The following is a 19136-nucleotide window of genomic DNA, read 5'->3' on the forward strand; positions in this document are numbered from 1 at the left end:
TCCTTACCGAACTGAAAAAACGCCCGTACAAAGCAAGAAGAGCTTTCCAACGCGAAATGGTTTCGGCAATTAGGCTCGAATAACTGCGGACATACACCAGATCCAGAAGGGAGTATACGTTTGCGGTATACCGTGCAAAGAAGGCAGACTGGCAAGAGTTTGTCACGGAAGACGGCAACACCAACCCATGGGGAGTGTCGTACAGGCTGCGTATGAATGAACTCACGCCCGAGAGAGCCCTCGCGGTCTCTGTACGCGATCAGTCTGACCCGGTAACCTGGTCCGGTGCAGCCTTGAACCTATTGAATGCCCTGGTCCCAGATGACACCGAGGACACAGCAGACTCCCAGCGAGACCGACGGAGAGAACGGTATATCCCACCGGATTCAAATAACGCCGAAGAATTTAGTGAAATCGAGATCCGCAACGCAATCAGAAAGGCCCCCGGCCCGGACAGGATCGAAGTAGAAGTACTAAAAGCTTCATATGCAGTCCTAAGTGCAGAGCTACAGCTGCTCTACAACGGGTGCTTGCGCCTTGGAGCATTTCCGAGCTCCTGGAAAACTGGCAGTATTCGGGCACTCCTGAAGAACCCGGAAAAAGACGAGTCCCTCTCGTCCTCGTACCGTCCGATCTGCCTTTTGCCAGTCCTGGGGAAGTGCTTTGAAAAACTCCTAGTGCAACGGCTCCAACCGGTGCTCCACGATCCTCTCTTCACGTCGAACCGACAATACGGTTTTCGGAAAGGAAGATCCACCGAGGACGCTATAATAAAGGCCAGGGAGTTTACTGACAAGTGTACAAACTCTTACTACGTGCTCGCTATATCCTCTTCGATATTTCTGGAGCATTCGATAATGTGTGGTGGCCTAGCGTGCTCCACAGGCTAAAGGAGAGACAATGTCCGAGCAACATATACCGGGTCATCGCCGATTACCTCAGGAATCGCACGGTGCAGCTTGCAGATAACCACGACGAGGTCAGGAAAACAGTTATGAGAGGTTGCCCGCAGGGCTCTATTCTGGGACAAAGCTTTTGGAACTTGGTATTCGACGACCTCCTTGCCACCATAGCGTTACGAGCAAAAACTGCCCTTCGTATATCTTAGCCTTTAACATCACACTCTCACGCACTGATTATGGATATTAGGCCTACAACATTAGAATCTCGGGGTATTACAATCGCACAACTTAACATGAGGCGATCACAGGCTGTTACCCTTGAAATGGCCAAAATAATGGACGGGAAAAACATTGACGTGCTCCTAATGCAGGAGCCCTATAAGCCTAAGGGGAAATCAATTGGTTTTGGCTCTCACACACTCGTTGTTTTTGGAGGAAAGTCGGAGACTCCTTCGCAAGCAGGGATCGTGGTCAAGAACCCGCGAATTACTGTACTAAAGCTATCGCACCTCAGCAACGAGCACTGCACCTGCGTGGAAGTGTCTGGGCCAGTCGGGAACCTCTACCTGTCGAGTATGTGCTATTGAGCTATACGTCACGCAACTACGAAAGCTTCTAGCGCACCTCCCACGGTGGACGGAGATCCTTACCGAACTGAAAAAACGCCCGTACAAAGCAAGAAGAGCTTTCCAACGCGAAATGGTTTCGGCAATTAGGCTCGAATAACTGCGGACATACACCAGATCCAGAAGGGAGTATACGTTTGCGGTATACCGTGCAAAGAAGGCAGACTGGCAAGAGTTTGTCACGGAAGACGGCAACACCAACCCATGGGGAGTGTCGTACAGGCTGCGTATGAATGAACTCACGCCCGAGAGAGCCCTCGCGGTCTCTGTACGCGATCAGTCTGACCCGGTAACCTGGTCCGGTGCAGCCTTGAACCTATTGAATGCCCTGGTCCCAGATGACACCGAGGACACAGCAGACTCCCAGCGAGACCGACGGAGAGAACGGTATATCCCACCGGATTCAAATAACGCCGAAGAATTTAGTGAAATCGAGATCCGCAACGCAATCAGAAAGGCCCCCGGCCCGGACAGGATCGAAGTAGAAGTACTAAAAGCTTCATATGCAGTCCTAAGTGCAGAGCTATAGCTGCTCTACAACGGGTGCTTGCGCCTTGGAGCAATTCCGAGCTCCTGGAAAACTGGCAGTATTCGGGCACTCCTGAAGAACCCGGAAAAAGACGAGTCCCTCTCGTCCTCGTACCGTCCGATCTGCCTTTTGCCAGTCCTGGGGAAGTGCTTTGAAAAACTCCTAGTGCAACGGCTCCAACCGGTGCTCCACGATCCTCTCTACACGTCGAACCGACAATACGGTTTTCGGAAAGGAAGATCCACCGAGGACGCTATAATAAAGGCCAGGGAGCTTACTGACAAGTGTACAAACTCTTACTACGTGCTCGCTATATCCTCTTCGATATTTCTGGAGCATTCGATAATGTGTGGTGGCCTAGCGTGCTCCACAGGCTAAAGGAGAGACAATGTCCGAGCAACATATACCGGGTCATCGCCGATTACCTCAGGAATCGCACGGTGCAGCTTGCAGATAACCACGACGAGGTCAGGAAAACAGTTATGAGAGGTTGCCCGCAGGGCTCTATTCTGGGACAAAGCTTTTGGAACTTGGTATTCGACGACCTCCTTACCACCCTCGCTAGAGAAGGACACGAAATAGTCGCATACGCAGACGATTTACTAATCCTCGTCCCCGGCAGTAGCAGAATCGAGCTCGAGAGGCGTGGTCAGCTTGTTGCGACGCTGGTCGAGGAATGGTGTCGACGGGAGAAACTCTCCCTATCGGCACCAAAATCTGAGCTGATTCTCCTAAAGGGGAAATTAGATATTAGAAGACCCCTAAAAATTAAAATCCAGAATCGGCAAATCAAAATGACAAACACAGTGAAATATCTGGGCATCCACTTCGATAGCGGATTCGGGGTCAAAACCCACGCAATGAAGATAAAGGCAAAGTGTCTCGACAAGTTTAATTCCTTTGCAGTTATAGCGAGGCGGGAATGGGGCTTTAAGCACAAGTGCCTTCAAACGCTATACCGTGGACTGTTTGTGCCCATCACCACGTACGCCGCTGCGGCGTGGTATGATAAACTCGACCGGATCAGTACAAGGGAGCTCCTCAGAGCACAACGGTACGCCCTGCTTAAAGTGACGAAAGCTTATAGCACGACATCCACGGAGGCGTTGCCAGTCATTGCGGGAAATGCCCCGATCGACCTAAAGATAAGAGAGGCAGCCCTGGCATACAAGATCAGGAGAAAAATTCCATTTTGTATAGGCGAGTACAGATTCCTTGAGGATCCTGGAGTTCCATCCCCGGAACAAATGATCAGAGCGGCCCTTCTGGCCGAATGGCAACAGAGATGGGAAGCAGCTAGCACTGGAAGCCACACCTTCAGTAAACTCCCGGACATCGAGGCGAGGCTAAATAAGACATGGATGTACCTTACACACTACAACGTACAATTCCTTTCGGGTCACGGTGATTTCGCGGACAAATTATTTAAATTCAATCTCGCCCAGTCCAAACTTTGTCACTGCATAATTAATCGCGTATCTTCCGAGGAAACCCCGCAACAGGTACTTCTCGAATGTGAACTCTACGAGGAGTTCCGAGAAACGCTCCGTGCTCGCACGTCGGACTTTGAGATTATTTGACCCCCATCGCTCGAGCAATTGATTAACAAACGAGACCCGTTCGCCAAATTCACAAGGACTGCGAGAATAATCTTGCGGAAGAAGGAAGAACGCTGGACCAGTAACCAGCCGATCCGAAGGAATTTGAATCGATAATCCAGCCCCCAAGGACTCCTTTACTTATCAAGAAACTTCATGCCAAACAGCCGAGATATTAAACCTTGACAGCCAGCGCAGGCGGTACGAGAGTACCGTGGCTGTAAGGTTCAATGGAGGAGACATAAGTCAAATCCGCCCTGCTGGGATCGAGCATATGCTGGCGGCTCTACCTCCCCGTGGTCCCCACTGGACAGTGCTCCCCGTTGGCCCGCGGCGTGGAGCGCTGACTAAACGAGCCGCTTCCCCTTCGGGGGTAGATCCAACTTGTCCAATGATTCCTAACGGATGAGGGCAGGGTTTTTCTAAGTCGCGTGCCGGAGCATCTTGGCGCGCCGTTTCCCTTGACAGTGGCTGTTAGAAAGTATCACTCGCTAATAACATCTTGCTTGGTTTAAATGCTGCTATAGCGGAGACTCTGAGGCGCAGCGCGTCAGTTGGACCTTGTATAAACCGACACTATCTGTCTGTGCATAATACCACGTATTATGAACGAACCAAAGTCGACTTGATCTAGAGCAACACATGCTCATCCACAATCACACCAACTTCGGATAATCCCATGTCCATTTTTGGATTTTTAAAAATGGTCTCAGTTTCTATGTTCAAGCACAGTCACACAGACGTATGGTTATGTGAACACCTCATTCTCATCATTGACCATCTCTCTCGACGTTGCGGCGTTGCACCGCGGCCGTCCTCCTCGACGAGTCCATAGTCTTCGGGTGCTACCCCCCCCCCCCCCATCCCTCTCTGTCACGAATGGTGACTCCTCAACCACTCCATTCATCAGTCTCTTTTGTGCACGTAGAACAAAAGTAAACATATATACCATACATACATATCAAGCTAATTACCAAACTATCTCAGAGGCCGTTAAATTATTATTTACTGCCGTGTTTACCTCCGTTACAGGAAAATCGACGCGCAATCCTTCGTACCCCTCCGTCAGTTGACTAAGCTGTTGCACCCCTTTCAATGAGGTCCTGTTGCCATTCTACAGCCCCTTCGGCTGAATTAAAATAGGTTTTCAGTTTATTTCGCACCTCAAAACCCTCCGCATCTTCGTAACCTCCGGGTCTAGCTAACGGCAACATATTATTCGCGGATATGTCCATGTGGCAGTTGTTATGTTGCTGACTGTTGTCATGTTCATCACGCAACATGTTATGCAAGCAACATGTTGCAATGATGATATCATCCGTAGTTTCTGGCAGTACCGCTATTGCCGAATAAAATATTCGGAAGCTTTGCGATAAGAGTGCAAAAGCATTTTCCGACACTCGCCTTGCTCTGCACAAGCGGTAGTTGAAAATAGTTTTTTCAACGTCCTCCGATGCTTGATTTTTCGGGTACGGCTTCATACAGTTTTTCGTTAGTCGAAAAGATTAATCGCCTACAATCACGTGAGGGATCGTCACGTCGGATCCTGGCAGTACTTTATCACTGGGGAAATTAAAATCCCCAAATCGAATTTGTTGCCCCATTATGGATTTGTGAAAAATGCCACTATCGCCTTCTTTTCCATATGAACCAATGTCGATGACAACGAACTTATAGTTCGCATCTACTACAGCTAATAATACAATCGAAAAATAGTTCTTGTAATTAAAATAAAGTGATCCACTGTTTTTGGGACATAATATTCGGACGTGTTTTCCATCTATTGCACCACCGCAATTTGGGAAATTCCACTTATCATTCTTTTATGCTGTAGCGAAACACGGTTTATTGCCTGCCGAACGTAGAGGAATTAGCTTGTAGCAATTGGGGATTAATCCTAAAAATTGTTCCGGTGTTCTGCAAGTTACTTGACAGATGGTTCCGAATTAGTTTATATCGTGTAGGGGGCCGAAGGACTAGTGTCATAAAGCTGTAGTACACCGTGACCCGCTAACAATCCATTTAGGGCATCAGTCATCACGCTATATCATGGAACACTGCACTTTCCATGGTATATTTGTCAAATTTTTGTAGTTTTATTGAAACTATTGACGCCAATTCATGACGAATTGACGTTATTTTCTTAATAACGTCAAACTTATATATTAACACTTTTAGTATCAATTTCCTTAATAATATTCGGCATTTTTAAATGCAAAATACAGGATGTTGCATTTTTTCCCATTTTTGGGGATTTACCTCCACTGTGCGACATAGAATACACGTACTTAATCTATAACTGCCAAATATTCGCGAATGCTTTTTCCGTAGTAGCAAGGCCTAGATTATGTTGATTAGAAAACAAACAAAAAAATTGTTCAGAACTTCCCGGAAGTGGAACTAAAAAGGGGATGATTACTGACAATATTGCAATTGGTTTCGTATGGAAAAAAACTGTATGTAACTAATTATTTGCTATTACTTAACAGAATCGACACTACTCATTTGGGGCCCCAAAAATTGTTTTCTTTTATATCACCAAAAATTAAAACACGCGATTTAAAATTCTGCACGAAAAATATAATCATAGACACGTGTTTGCACACAGATCAGAAGTAGACGTCATGATATTTTTACCGCTTTTAGGTGCTCATATTAGTAGTCTACAGGTAACATAAAAATACATACTCCCATATCTTTTGAATTCTGACTTCTTTCCTTATTTCTTGGGATTCTGTCACACTGTGGCAATGGGTCGCAGTGCGATTGGTCGCTAGACTTCCTCCGGGAGCAGTCTAGCGACCCCGGTGGTCGCAGTGCCCAGCCTGCGACTATGTATAATGGGAAACAGACCCTCATCGCATTGTGTTGTCTCTCGAGTAGCCTAGGCTGGTACTCAAACAGACTCGCGTCAGGCTCCTACGTCTGGCGTAAACCCGACGATCGCAGTCGCTTGTAGGAGAACAGATACATGCTTTCCCATTACACCAGTATATTGCGACCAGTCAACACAGACCGATGTCAATGTCAACACTGCAGGAGTGCAGTGTATCTACCCGGTAGTTTTTTGGTTCGGAACAGATATAATATCAGTTAAGGACGTGTTCTAAATAGTCTATTTAGAATGCCATTTATTACGTCTTTTTTAGGATTTATATTCAAAGGAACGATAAGATTTTTTGTTCAAGTTTTTTGCTCACACATTTATTGATATTGAAAGTATGTAAATTATTTTTTTGAAGTAAAAATAATCAAAATTTTATGAGTTGTATTTGGTTGTAAGAAGTCCCTTTAAAAAAATAAGTGTCTTACTGGCAGGGGTCGAATGAAACTGTTAAAATTTTCAATTAATTATGAAATATCTGTAATTTTATGATTATTATCTTTTATGTTTTGAGAAAACTGTTATAATATATAGTGTATTAACTCAAACTTTTGTTCCATATATTTTTATATAAATACGAAATTTTTATTTTCTTGAAAGTAGAAAAATATTTTAGTTAAACAGGAACATTTATCCTGCTCTGGAAAAGTTGTGACCAGCAGATTTCCTGAAAATGTTGTAGGGTGGATAATTCTCTGAAGTTGAAACCTTAAACCGTTCGGTGAAAATAATTGTATAAAAATCACAATGTACTTTCTCTTCTATATTTACCCTGCTTCCAATTCCTTAAATAATACGAATTAAAAAGAGATTACTAATTTTTATATTTTAATCCGCGTATCGACGTTGCGAGGCTTCCTCGTGAAGCACGCATCGCGGATTGGAGAGTCTGGGAACCATCTCGATCATGAATACCAGGATCGACTTTTCGAATTGCTGGCGTTCGCCCGATTAAGATTATACCAAATGTGATGTAAATCAGCAGGGAATAAACCGTGCTCCGCCACTGTATAAATAAATTATAATGATGTTCTGAGCACTGACCGTGATGAAAATTAATCTTGTGGTTCGCACGATGACCAAAAGAAGAAGATATGTTAGATCGAAGAATATTGTCCTGGGAGTGGGTTAGGAAACGCAATTACTCTGAACCAGTACCAGTACGCCTCGCGTTGAGACACAAGAAGAAAAGAGGTAGTCCGCTGACGGAGCATGGTTCTGCCTGCGTCTTCCTCCCTACAAATTCGAGACGGATCCCTAATCTCTCGAGTATTTGGAGTATTGAGTTTTTCAATATTTGAAATATATAGCAACTGCGGCAGTTATCCTGCCGAGCCTTGTCCCCGGGATTTACCCACCGTGGACTTTATTGCCATTTTACTACGGGTAACAAGCGAGTAATCGAAGGACGGGTGGCCGAAACGTTATAAAATTTAATTGCACTCTTTAGGACATCCTTTTCACGTCTCGCATCTACGAGTTTGTGAAAATGCAGGTAATCGTTAGTTTGAACAGAACAGTCAACACGACAAGACCACGTAGTCAAGCTGTCCAAGCATTCGTACTGAAATTGTGCAGATTGTGTGTATTGTATCTACATACAGTGTATATTGTGCGAGCCTGCGAAAAAAAATGGAGCAACACCAGCAGCAGCAGCAGCCTGACCTTCCCACCTCGCCAGTGAGGAAAAATTCTGCAGGGAAGGTAACTTAATTTTCATACATTAATTGTTTTAATCGTCTCACGAATATACCTATACAGTAAATTGGGGAACATTGGCAGGTTTATGTAACACTTTGTTGTATAATATAAAAATTGACATTTTTACATTTGCTTCAAGTATCTTATTATAACATTCCATCTGTTGTAATTGTATCTACTTCGAGTGTAAAAATGCATAAAATTTTTGTCCTTTTCCTTCTTTAATACATGATAATTAACTGCCAGTGTTACCCCGTATTGCCCCGTATTATAGTTTTCCGGAAAATGTAAAATATTACGTACACATATCGTAATTTCAATCTATCACAGTTTCTTATCGTTGTAAATTTGGTTTTTATAGCATGTTCGATCTGGACAGAAAAATATCCTTATTAACATTTATAAGGAACTGATGAAGAAGGATCCCCTAACCAAACGCCGCGAGATTATCGTGGCGCTGTCGAAACAAACCGGTATAGGCCTGTCCACGGTGAGGAAAACCCTTTCTGAATACAGAGATACTGGGAATGTGACTTCTCCAAATAAAAAACGCCGAAAGTTAAGTGCCACCCAAAAACTATGCGAAGGGGAGAAAGACCGAATTCGGCGCAAAGTGCATGAATTTTGGCTTAGGCGGGAAATCCCGAATTTAAACAAAATTCTTTTGGAGGTGAACGCAGACCCTGCCCTCGGCATGTATAAAAGAAGTACACTGCATAAAATCCTGCAAGATTTAGAGTTTTCTTTTTCGAAACGACACCGAAATAGCGGCCTCATCGAAAAAGAATATATAGTGCGTTGGCGACAAATGTATTTACAGAAAATAGCGCGATACAGAGCAGAAGGTCGCCACATATATTATTTGGATGAAACGTGGGTCAACGCAGGCGATTGCCAGAATAAAAAATGGATGCATAACACTGTGCGTTCAAGCAGGGACGCGCTGGAACGAGGATTATCGACAGGCATACCTGCACCTACCGGCAAAGGTAAACGCCTGATTGTGGTTCATATTGGGTCCGTGGACGGGTTTGTGCCTGGTGGTCTGCTGTGTTTCCAATCAAAAAAGAACACAGCAGACTATCATGACGAAATGAATGGCGATACGTTTTTGGAATGGTTCGAAAGGATTCTGCCATCGTTAAAAGAAAATTCCGTCATTGTTATGGACAATGCGTCATACCATTCGGTAAAGGCCGAGCGTTGTCCAACGATGAACTGCACCAAGCCACGAATTATAGAATGGCTTATTTCAAAACATCAGGCTATACCGCCATTTGCTGGTAAGGTCACCTTGATTGACATGGTGAAACAGATCAAGCCCCAGTACGACAAATATGTCATAGACGAGCACGCGAAAGCAAACGGAAAAATAGTTCTACGACTACCACCCTATCATTGTGAACTAAATCCCACTGAGTTGGCATGGGCAATGGTGAAGAGGTTCGTCAAAGTTTCCAATGTAACATACAATTTCGCCCGTGTCCAACAATTACTCATCGAAGGCGTCGAACGTGTGTCTGCACAAAATTGGAAAAATTTTGCGAGGCACAGCGAAAGCGAAGAAAGAAAATTCAGCGAGCTCGATGAGATCATCGATGAATTGCAGGATGCTGAAATTCTGGGCAACCCGAATCCTCAGGGAGACTGCGGGGGCTCTGAAGCGGATTCAGAAGATTTATTAGAAAATATTTAAAGTTCAGTTCCATAGGCTTAATGTTAAAAAGTACTGGTGGCTATCAACCAGTAGTACATAAAATGATTCAGAATTTCGACCGAAAGAATTTTTAAAAAATTTTTAAAAGTAAATGTCACTTTCCATTCTCCAACCGACTCGTACGTTCGCACGTTTAATACGTGCTAAATTTATAAAAGCGAACGTTGCAAATTTAATCGTAAAATTTGCAAAACAGCTTTTATTTAATTACTCTTATAAATAGACCGAACCGGTGCGCCGATAACATTCACTTTTAAAAAATTTTTAACCAGTAGTACGCATACTCCTGAGGTACTCCAACGTATATAGGCTAAGTTACGCTCCGCAATAATATCTGTGACATACCTGTGATGGCTAAGTTTACCTCGCACTTCTTGCATGTATCTGTGATACACTTTATAGTACAAGAGCTCTACTTCTGCCCATTGTATATAGTTAGTTTATAAGTCCTCTTAGTTTTTAAGGCATAGTTTTTAAGTTAACATACAAAAAGACTCAGGGGGTTTTCATTAGCGTTAACCTTTTCCCCCACGTTACCTGTTTGCCAGGTGCATTAACCTGTTAAATATTTTATTATTTTTCCTAGTAAATCTTTTTATAGTAATCAAAGGTATATATATACAGTTACATATATATATATATATATATATATATATATATATATATATATATATATTTATATAGCGAGCGTTATTTCCAAAAGTTTCGATACCACTCGAACATTTAGATTCTTCCATGTATATATACTATACCACCTTGTTTCAGTTTTTTTTATATGTTCTTCGTACTCACAAATCTACTCACTACGTGAGTAATTTTTACTTAGGACTTTACAAGTGATTCCTATTTTTTTCCATGCTTCGAACTTTATTTACTATTTAATGACTCATTGTTAATTATTTATTTCAGATATTCTGGAGATAAGAATACCAGGGCATTCCATAGCAGGTACAGACCAAACAAATGTACCTTACTCTCCGTTTTTCCCTCCCAGATAAAATTTCTCCTTATTTTATTATAGATTATTCCCCAATTTTGCCTTCTTATAATCTATGTATATCGATCACCGGTAATTGAAAAAATTGACCCAGTCCTCGGATTTGTTTTAATTTTTCAAAATATTATTAAGTTACCTCCAACCTGCAGTTAAGTTACCTGCAACGGAAACTACACTCGTATAGTTTTTAAAGAAATAATGAAATTTAATATTGGACCTGCTGTTCCATAGTTACACATTCGACCAGCGCGCGTGGTGGGTCTAGAAGATTAATTAATATATCAAAATTTATGTATTTTTTCTATTTATATATTTTTTATAGTCTCGTAAGACAGTGTACTAAAGGTATGTATTAAAAATTTTATATGAAAACTGCAAATTATTCCTGAAAAAAATTATTAAAAACGTCTTACTTTTCTGGCCGTCACAGTGGTGTTCCCCTTAACCCTTTCGTTACGGCGTACTTCCGCAAAAGTGCTTTTTTCCAAAAAAAAATTTTTTCTTCTTTTAAACTACCGGAGATGCTGACTAAAGTCGGCGCTCGTACACACAGGTCGTCGCATGGGTGCCGATTATAGTAAAATAAATGCGCAAGCGATAAATTGATGTTTCATGCAGAAACTTACTACTCTCTCTTTCTTCATTAACAATCGCCAAACCGGTGGACGATGCGATCGCTACCGGGGCACACCAAGCTTTTTTTTTCAAGCATCTCGTCCATCGTCTGCAAATATAGGCATAACATTTATTTTAACGATGATAAAAATGTCGGGAACGCACACTTACTGCTCTCCCATCTTACTGTTTCCTTACCTTATAAAATGCCCAATCTTGACGATCATTTCCTGACTTTGCATTGTGATCTTTCACACCCTTATACGTTCTTTTTAAACTGCGCAACTTCGCAGAGCACTGCCTGCCTGTATAACTGATACTTGGTTGTTGCTTTTCCATGCTGGACGCAATTTCCTCCCCCACTTTCTTGTTACATTTCTTCCCACCATGAATCTCCGTTGCGTATTGTTTATACGTGTGCAGTACGGTTCCTGCAATATGCAATATACATATGTCAACAATTACTTAATTCTGAGTATTTACTGAATCTATAATTGCTGTTTAAAAGGGTTTTAACATACCATCATTTTCAATTCCAGAATTTTCTTCTTGTAGTTGTGGCACTTACAAATACAAAAATTCCCATTCTCCTCGCAAGGCTTCGGCATTGAAATTGCCGAGCCTACGAGCGACAGCTAAAACATCTTGAAACGTTTCCTGTCTGTCGCAATGGAATAGGGCAGTGTCCGATTTGAAAATCGTCAACTGTTTAAGTAAAATATCGTCGTGGGGAAGACGAGCCTTAATTTCATTGCTTACGGTAATATAAAACCGTAAGCAATTTTCCCGGAGGGAAGAAACTTCGACCTCTGTCATTCCCTCGCTTGTTGCATCTTCTAGGAATTCCTCACACTGAGGGCCTAGATCAACTTGAGCCAGGGGAAGTTGATTTTGTTTAAAAGACAAATCTATTAACTTGATATAATTAAAATTCTGTACCAGAAGGGGTTTTAAAAATTTTTGAACGAAAAACCGAAGCAAGTTACTGGAACGAGGCTGTAATTCCTGAATCATCGTTTTCCGTCCTTGAAATTCAGCATTAAACTTGTTTAATGCATTCAGGACAAATTCAAGGAAATGGAAATAGCCTTTAATGGCATGCCTGTTAAGCAATGACAAACAATTTTGAGCAGCTTCTGACTTTTTGGTCAATGCATCTTCGGTAAAATATCTCTGCAAATCCTCCCAGATATGCAGAAATCTAGTAACGCACTGGTGCCTCGCGAGCCAGCGAGTATCCGATAATTTTAAAACTTTTAAAGGAAAGTTATAATAACTCTCCTGCAATTGTCTGAAAATTGTTGTACGTTTGGGGCTATTGTTTACAAACTTTGATACGCCCCAATGCAGTTCGTTACATTCTTTTGGAATCGTAAGGCAGGCAGCACTTGCCGCCAACGCTACAGAATGACAAACGCACGGTAGCGTAAGTAAGATGGGATTTTTCTCGAGAAGCCTTGTCTTAAAAGAAGAATTCCTACCCGTCATAACTGCAGCATTGTCACAACTAAGACCAGCGAGGTTAGTTAACGGAATTTGCATTTTCAGCAATTGATTTATAAAAGATTTGACTCGTAGAGCAGGCCTGCCTCATAGGGTGCAAATACCTCCTGAAGTTCTGGGACCCGGGCAACAGCCGGGCGCGTAACTGTTCCAATGCTACCCGTTGCAAGAGCTGTGAGAGAACTGCATGAGTGTGCGTCCATGTACGAGCCTGCATGTACGGCCGCACACTCATGCAGTTCTCCCGCAGCCCATCCTGTGGTTACCAACGTAAAGGTGGAATCCGACGGCGCGTGAATCGGCGATCTTTGCGCGCGAATCGCCGATCCACGTGCCGTCTGATCGGTTACGGATCCCCTAGTCGTGTTCGCCAAGCCGAATCGCCGAACCTGGACGAGCCGAGCAAGTTCGCCGATCCACGCCACGCGCCGTCTGATCGGTCATGGATCGCCGAGTCTTGCTTGCCAAGTTGACTTGCCGAGCCTGGACAAGCCGAGCAAGCTCGCCGATTCACGCGCCGTTTGATTCCACCTTTACAGTCCCGCGCTCGGCTGTTGCCCGGGTCCCAGAACTTCAGGAGGTATTTGCACCCTATGGGGCAAAAAAATAGTTTTGGAAAAATGTGACAATAAATAAAAAAAAATTAAAGTCATATCGTCAAAGGAGCTTACTTCCATGTAAATCAATGCATTGTTTGTGAGCGTCAAAACTGTCGCGCAACAAATTGTCACCACTGCGCGCCTGGCTTAAGAACACGTGTAGAGTCTTCGTTTACTTGTTTGTTATTTTCTAGCGGACGACCCTAAGTGCCTCCGCTACTCCAAACAGATTCTCAATGGGACCGCTACTGTTAGGGGCCCGTACTTTCGTGGTTACTGGGTCATCTTGAACAGCTCACAACGGGCGGTGTTTGTGCTACGGCTCATCTGTGTGCGTGTAGCGACGATCATTTCCACAAACATCTGCGATGTGTAAACCTTTATAACAGCTAAACTATACGAGCTACAACAAAATGTATTCAGACCCTTTTACTCTACAGGAGTTCCCCATTGTATTTGCAAAATTATGGAATCCTGCGACTATTAGTTTAGCGTATAGATATGTTCACTTTGAGGCATTATTACTGTAAAATGGAGACAGATCGGACACTATGTCATAGGACTCTTATGTTCCATTGGACCTCCCCTACCACCCCCTAAAATATCGCTACGTATACCCTTTGCACCCTGTATAAAGAGATGTTCCCAAACTGCTTTAAGTTTAGAGATTTGACATTCATAAGATTCAGTGGCTTCTTCTTCAGACACTTCTATAACTGTACGAAAATATTTATTTTACATCCACGGGGTACGTGTTGCTCACAAACAATTTAATTCAGGAATTTGGAACTTTTACTACATAATCAAAATGTGTAGAAATGTCTTCAAAATAAAATGCTACCATATTCTCAGCATTAGTATTTTCAACACAAATCAATTTTGAAGCATGCAGAACTAAACACTTTTTTCTTAAAACTTTGTCAAATATTCTAAGTTTCAAGGTTTCTGCATAAAAAAACTGCAACTTATAGAAAATTGAAATTGAAGGTGAAACTTTTCTTTTGACTCATCTATGTATATTATTCTCATGTCATTAATACATAAAAAAATTATGTAGTTGTGATAAAAAAGGAATAAACTATTATTAAATATACAAAGAAACAGTAAAAATCCCTTTTCACATACAATTACCCTTAATAATAAAAGACTATCCCATACTATTTGCTACTCATTGTCAGATATCTGAACAGTTTTTTTAGTGCCATCGAAGACCCCAATATATGTATAGTCACTAGGTGAAAGTTCTCAATTATCTTGATTTATATTTTTATATAAAGCATTATGAAATATGTGAAAAAGTATATTTGACAAAATAATGACCAAATTTGGCATTAATTCGTAAAATAGAGACGTAAAATAATATAAGTACTTTTCACTAATACAAATGTTTTTGAAATATATAAAGATTTCACTTTCATTAAAATTAAAAAAAAATCATTCGCATATATTACATGCAACATGTTCTCATAAGAATAAAATTATATTTTTCCAATAATCTTGTACACTACTTGTACAGTGCATAAGTCATCCCTTACTTAACGAGACATTAAATATAACATTGCTAATAACAAGAATACAAATCTGGACTTTATCGACACATAATGAAAATAAAAATTATTTGCATACTTTTGTTACACATAGCAAATATTACACTTCATGTATGGAAGTTGTAACAATAATTTAAAATATTAGTTAAAAAATAAAAGGCTTTAGACTACAGATTGCTATACTTTACATTGCGCATAATTCTAGGATTAAATTTTGTAAGGAAACATGTCGACAGAAAGTACAACCACTATTTGAAGATTAAAATAATGATAGACACATACCCATATCTAAATGTGTCTCAAATTTTTTGGAACATTATGAACCAAAGTTGCAGAAACTCGACTGAAAATACAACCAAACTTTAATCATTTATAACTTCAAACAATTAGCGATACTATAATTCTTTAAAACATTCACTTTTCTATTGTAATTATTCCATGTTTATAAAAACACATTTTACTTACTATAAAATCAATTTTATAATCAGTTTTACAATCAATTTTATTACTTTGATTCATAAAACGTTAAGAACACTGAAGTGTAATATAGCTTTTTAAAATCGAATAATGATCAAATTATTAGTATTAAAATTGGTCGCGTATAACTGCGTAGTATCCGAGATTAATTACGATAACGAAATATATTAAGTACGTTGATTGCCTTGCTTTTCGATATTTCACGAAAAAAAATTGAACAAAGCATGAGGACCTCGATACGTCCCATTGTCAAACCGTTACATTTTACCGTAAAGTTTATATAAACTAACTTATAAATGTCGATATGAATAGAAAGAAAGCTTTGTATGGATAAACTTATTTGAATTTTAATATTCAACATACGATCAAGCAAGGAACACGTGGCGAAATGCATTACGTTTCAAATATACATAAATAATAAAACAATTAGAAATTATCAAATATATACTATTAGATAATAAAATATGTAATCTTGCCTGCAATGGAATTATATGTTGTTCTGTAAGCTCACCTTTGGAAGAACGAAAACGCAAAATCTCGCGGAACTCCTCGCCAAACACGTGCGGGAAGGCAAGTGAGGCAACGTTTCTGCAACAGCTCGCAGCTCCTTTCCCCACTCCTCGACATTCTGATCCCGTCAATGTCAATGCTTCATCGTTTGTGTACAATATCCTGCACTCGCTCCTCTTAACATACATGTATATACATATATACATACGTGTCATTTACTTTACAATATGCATATATATCTTTCGCATCTTTAATAAAAATGAATTACAAATAAAGGAATTTTACATTCCCATTATTTATCACTGGTGTCCAAAGTAACAAGTTATCATATCCTCAGAAAATCAAGCATCGACGATTGTTTTCCATTCGCAATTGTGTCCTTTGTCAACTTACACACACAACCAAGGAATCAGACCATGGATTCATTTCGTATACACGGTGTAACATAATTCGTAGTTCCTACACCTAACTGAACAGAATGATTTCGTATGGGGAAAATGTGAAATGAAATAATTACTCTATGAAACGTAATTTTTATGAAAGGCTAAATGTATTAGTAATATTTGCAAATGATTAACTCTGAACGTAACGAATTTCGCTGTACGTTATTACGCCTTGAAAACATTTTGTATATACACATGTATTTATATTTATGTGAACATTACAATAAAAAATTCAGACTTGGAGAAATTAATTTTAGCTTACTTGTTTTCTGGAAAAAAAATTCTATAGAGAATACGGTTAGTCAACCAATAATTATAGTCGTTTCTTAACCCCGGGGTCTCCACCAAGGCGAACACGAACAAAAACATTTTCTCGCGAACATGTTAGCTAACACGCTGTTTGCCTCGGTGTGGACGCCAAATAATAGTGTTCGCTAATAAATGACCCTACTAATAGGTGATAAATCTTCCGGATGGTCACAGTAGACGTGGAGAGAGGGTGTTCGCGAACAAAATCCGGTGATCCACTAGGCCCGAACATTTGTGAGGGACATCGGCTGTTTTCTCGTTCTTGTCCCTTTTCAAACCCATGAAACTTGGGCCTTGCTATCCCTTTCCATTGTAGGACTGCTCGTAAACAGGCGACCCTCTACTATAGGCCTGCCCCATAGAGTGCAAATACCTCCTGAAGTTCTGGGACCCGAGCAACAGCCGAGCGCGGGACTGTAAAGGTGGAATCAGACGGCGCGTGAATCGGCGAGCTTGCTCGGCTTGTCCAGGCTCGGCAAGTCGACTTGGTAAGCAAGACTCGGCGATCCATGACCGATCAGACGGCGATCAATGTTCACATAAATATAAATACATGTGTATATACAAAATGTTTTCAAGGCGTAATAACGTACAGCGAAATTCGTTACGTTCAGAGTTAATCATTTGCAAATATTACTAATACATTTAGCCTTTCATAAAAATTCCGTTTCATAGAGAAATTATTTCATTTCACATTTTCCCCATACGAAATCATTCTGTTCAGTTAGGTGTAGGAACTACGAATTATGTTACACCGTGTATACGAAATGAATACATGGTCTGATTCCTTGGTTGTGTGTGTAAGTTGACAAAGGACACAATTGCGAATGGAAAACAATCGTCGATGCTTGATTTTCTGAGGATATGATTACTTGTTACTTTGAACACCAGTGATAAATAATGGGAATGTAAAATTCCTTTATTTGTAATTCATTTTTATTAAAGATGCGAAAGATATATATGCATATTGTAAAGTAAATGACACGTATGTATATATGTATATACATGTACGTTAAGAGGAGCGAGTGCAGGATATTGTACACAAACGATGAAGCATTGACATTGACGGGATCAGAATGTCGAGGAGTGGGGAAAGGAGCTGCGAGCTGTTGCAGAAACGTTGCCTCACTTGCCTTCCCGCACGTGTTTGGCGAGGAGTTCCGCGAGATTTTGCGTTTTCGTTCTTCCAAAGGTGAGCTTACAGAACAACATATAATTCCATTGCAGGTAAGATTACATATTTTATTATCTAATAGTATATATTTGATAATTTCTAATTGTTTTATTATTTATGTATATTTGAAACGTAATGCATTTCACCACGTGTTCCTTGCTTGATCGTATGTTGAATATTAAAATTCAAATAAGTTTATCCATACAAAGCTTTCTTTCTATTCATATCGACATTTATAAGTTAGTTTATATAAACTTTACGGTAAAATGTAACGGTTTCACAATGGGACGTATCGTGGTCTTCATGCTTTGTTCAATTTTTTTTCGTCAAATATCGAAAAGCAAGGCAATCAACGTACTTAATATATTTCGTTATCGTAATTAATCTCGGATACTACGCAGTTATACGCGACCAATTTTAATACTAATAATTTGATCATTATTCAATTTTAAAAAGCTATATTACATTTCAGTGTTCTTAACGTTTTATAAACCAAAGTAATAAAATTGGTTGTAAAACTGATTATAAAATTGATTTTATAGTAAGTAAAATGTGCTTTTATAAACATGGAATAATTACAATAGAAAAGTGAATGTTTTAAAGAATTATAGTATCGCTAATTGTTTGAAGTTTTTTAAGACAGAGGCTGATTGAGAGGGATGTAGGGCACATTGGTTAGGTTGGGATCAATCGGACTTAAGGGAGTAGACACGGGTAATGCAGCTCGCTGTATACCGACACAATCTGGCCCGAAACATGGGTTTGGGGGCATACGTTGTTTGTTCTTATATGAGCGAATTTTGGGCAGGGCGAGGTCTCATTCGAAAGATGAAGGTTCAATGCAGCCCGCTCTGGTCATGGTTCGACGAGATTGTGTTGATATCTAATAATTTGAGTGTTGAAAGTAAAGCAAAAGTCGACAAAATACACCCGCATGAATCCAAGTATTTTTAGGTCACTAAAAGAGTTTTGTGGCTCAAACGGTGAGCAGAGCGCTCCACATTG

The 19136-nt window shown here is 40.7% G+C and overlaps 1 protein-coding gene and 1 pseudogene across 1 annotated transcript; both read right to left on the reverse strand.

Moving 5' to 3' along the window:
* Nucleotides 1-4207: 4207 nt before the first annotated feature.
* Nucleotides 4208-5693, reverse strand: LOC143368770 (uncharacterized; annotated as a pseudogene).
* Nucleotides 5694-11590: 5897 nt separating this feature from the next.
* LOC143368937 (uncharacterized) lies at nt 11591-12146 on the reverse strand. Its single transcript, XM_076812176.1, has 2 exons — nt 11768-12146; nt 11591-11678 (listed from the first exon to the last, which is right to left on the reverse strand). Exons 1-2 carry the CDS (start codon nt 11906-11908, stop codon nt 11598-11600), a joined length of 222 nt encoding a protein of 73 aa, XP_076668291.1. The 5' UTR covers nt 11909-12146; the 3' UTR covers nt 11591-11597.
* Between the last annotated feature and the right edge of the window lie 6990 nt (nt 12147-19136).

The sequence above is a fragment of the Andrena cerasifolii genome, chromosome 5 (assembly GCF_050908995.1).
Source record: "Andrena cerasifolii isolate SP2316 chromosome 5, iyAndCera1_principal, whole genome shotgun sequence".
Lineage (NCBI taxonomy): Eukaryota > Metazoa > Arthropoda > Insecta > Hymenoptera > Andrenidae > Andrena > Andrena cerasifolii.

Excerpts from the sequence above, each read along its gene's own strand:
- LOC143368937 (XM_076812176.1), bottom strand. The coding sequence starts at position 11,908 with ATGGAAAAGCAACAACCAAGTATCAGTTATACAGGCAGGCAGTGCTCT. Across the intron at positions 11,679-11,767 it reads AAGATTGGGCATTTTATAAG|ACGATGGACGAGATGCTTGA; the intron begins GTAAGGAAACAG and ends CTATATTTGCAG.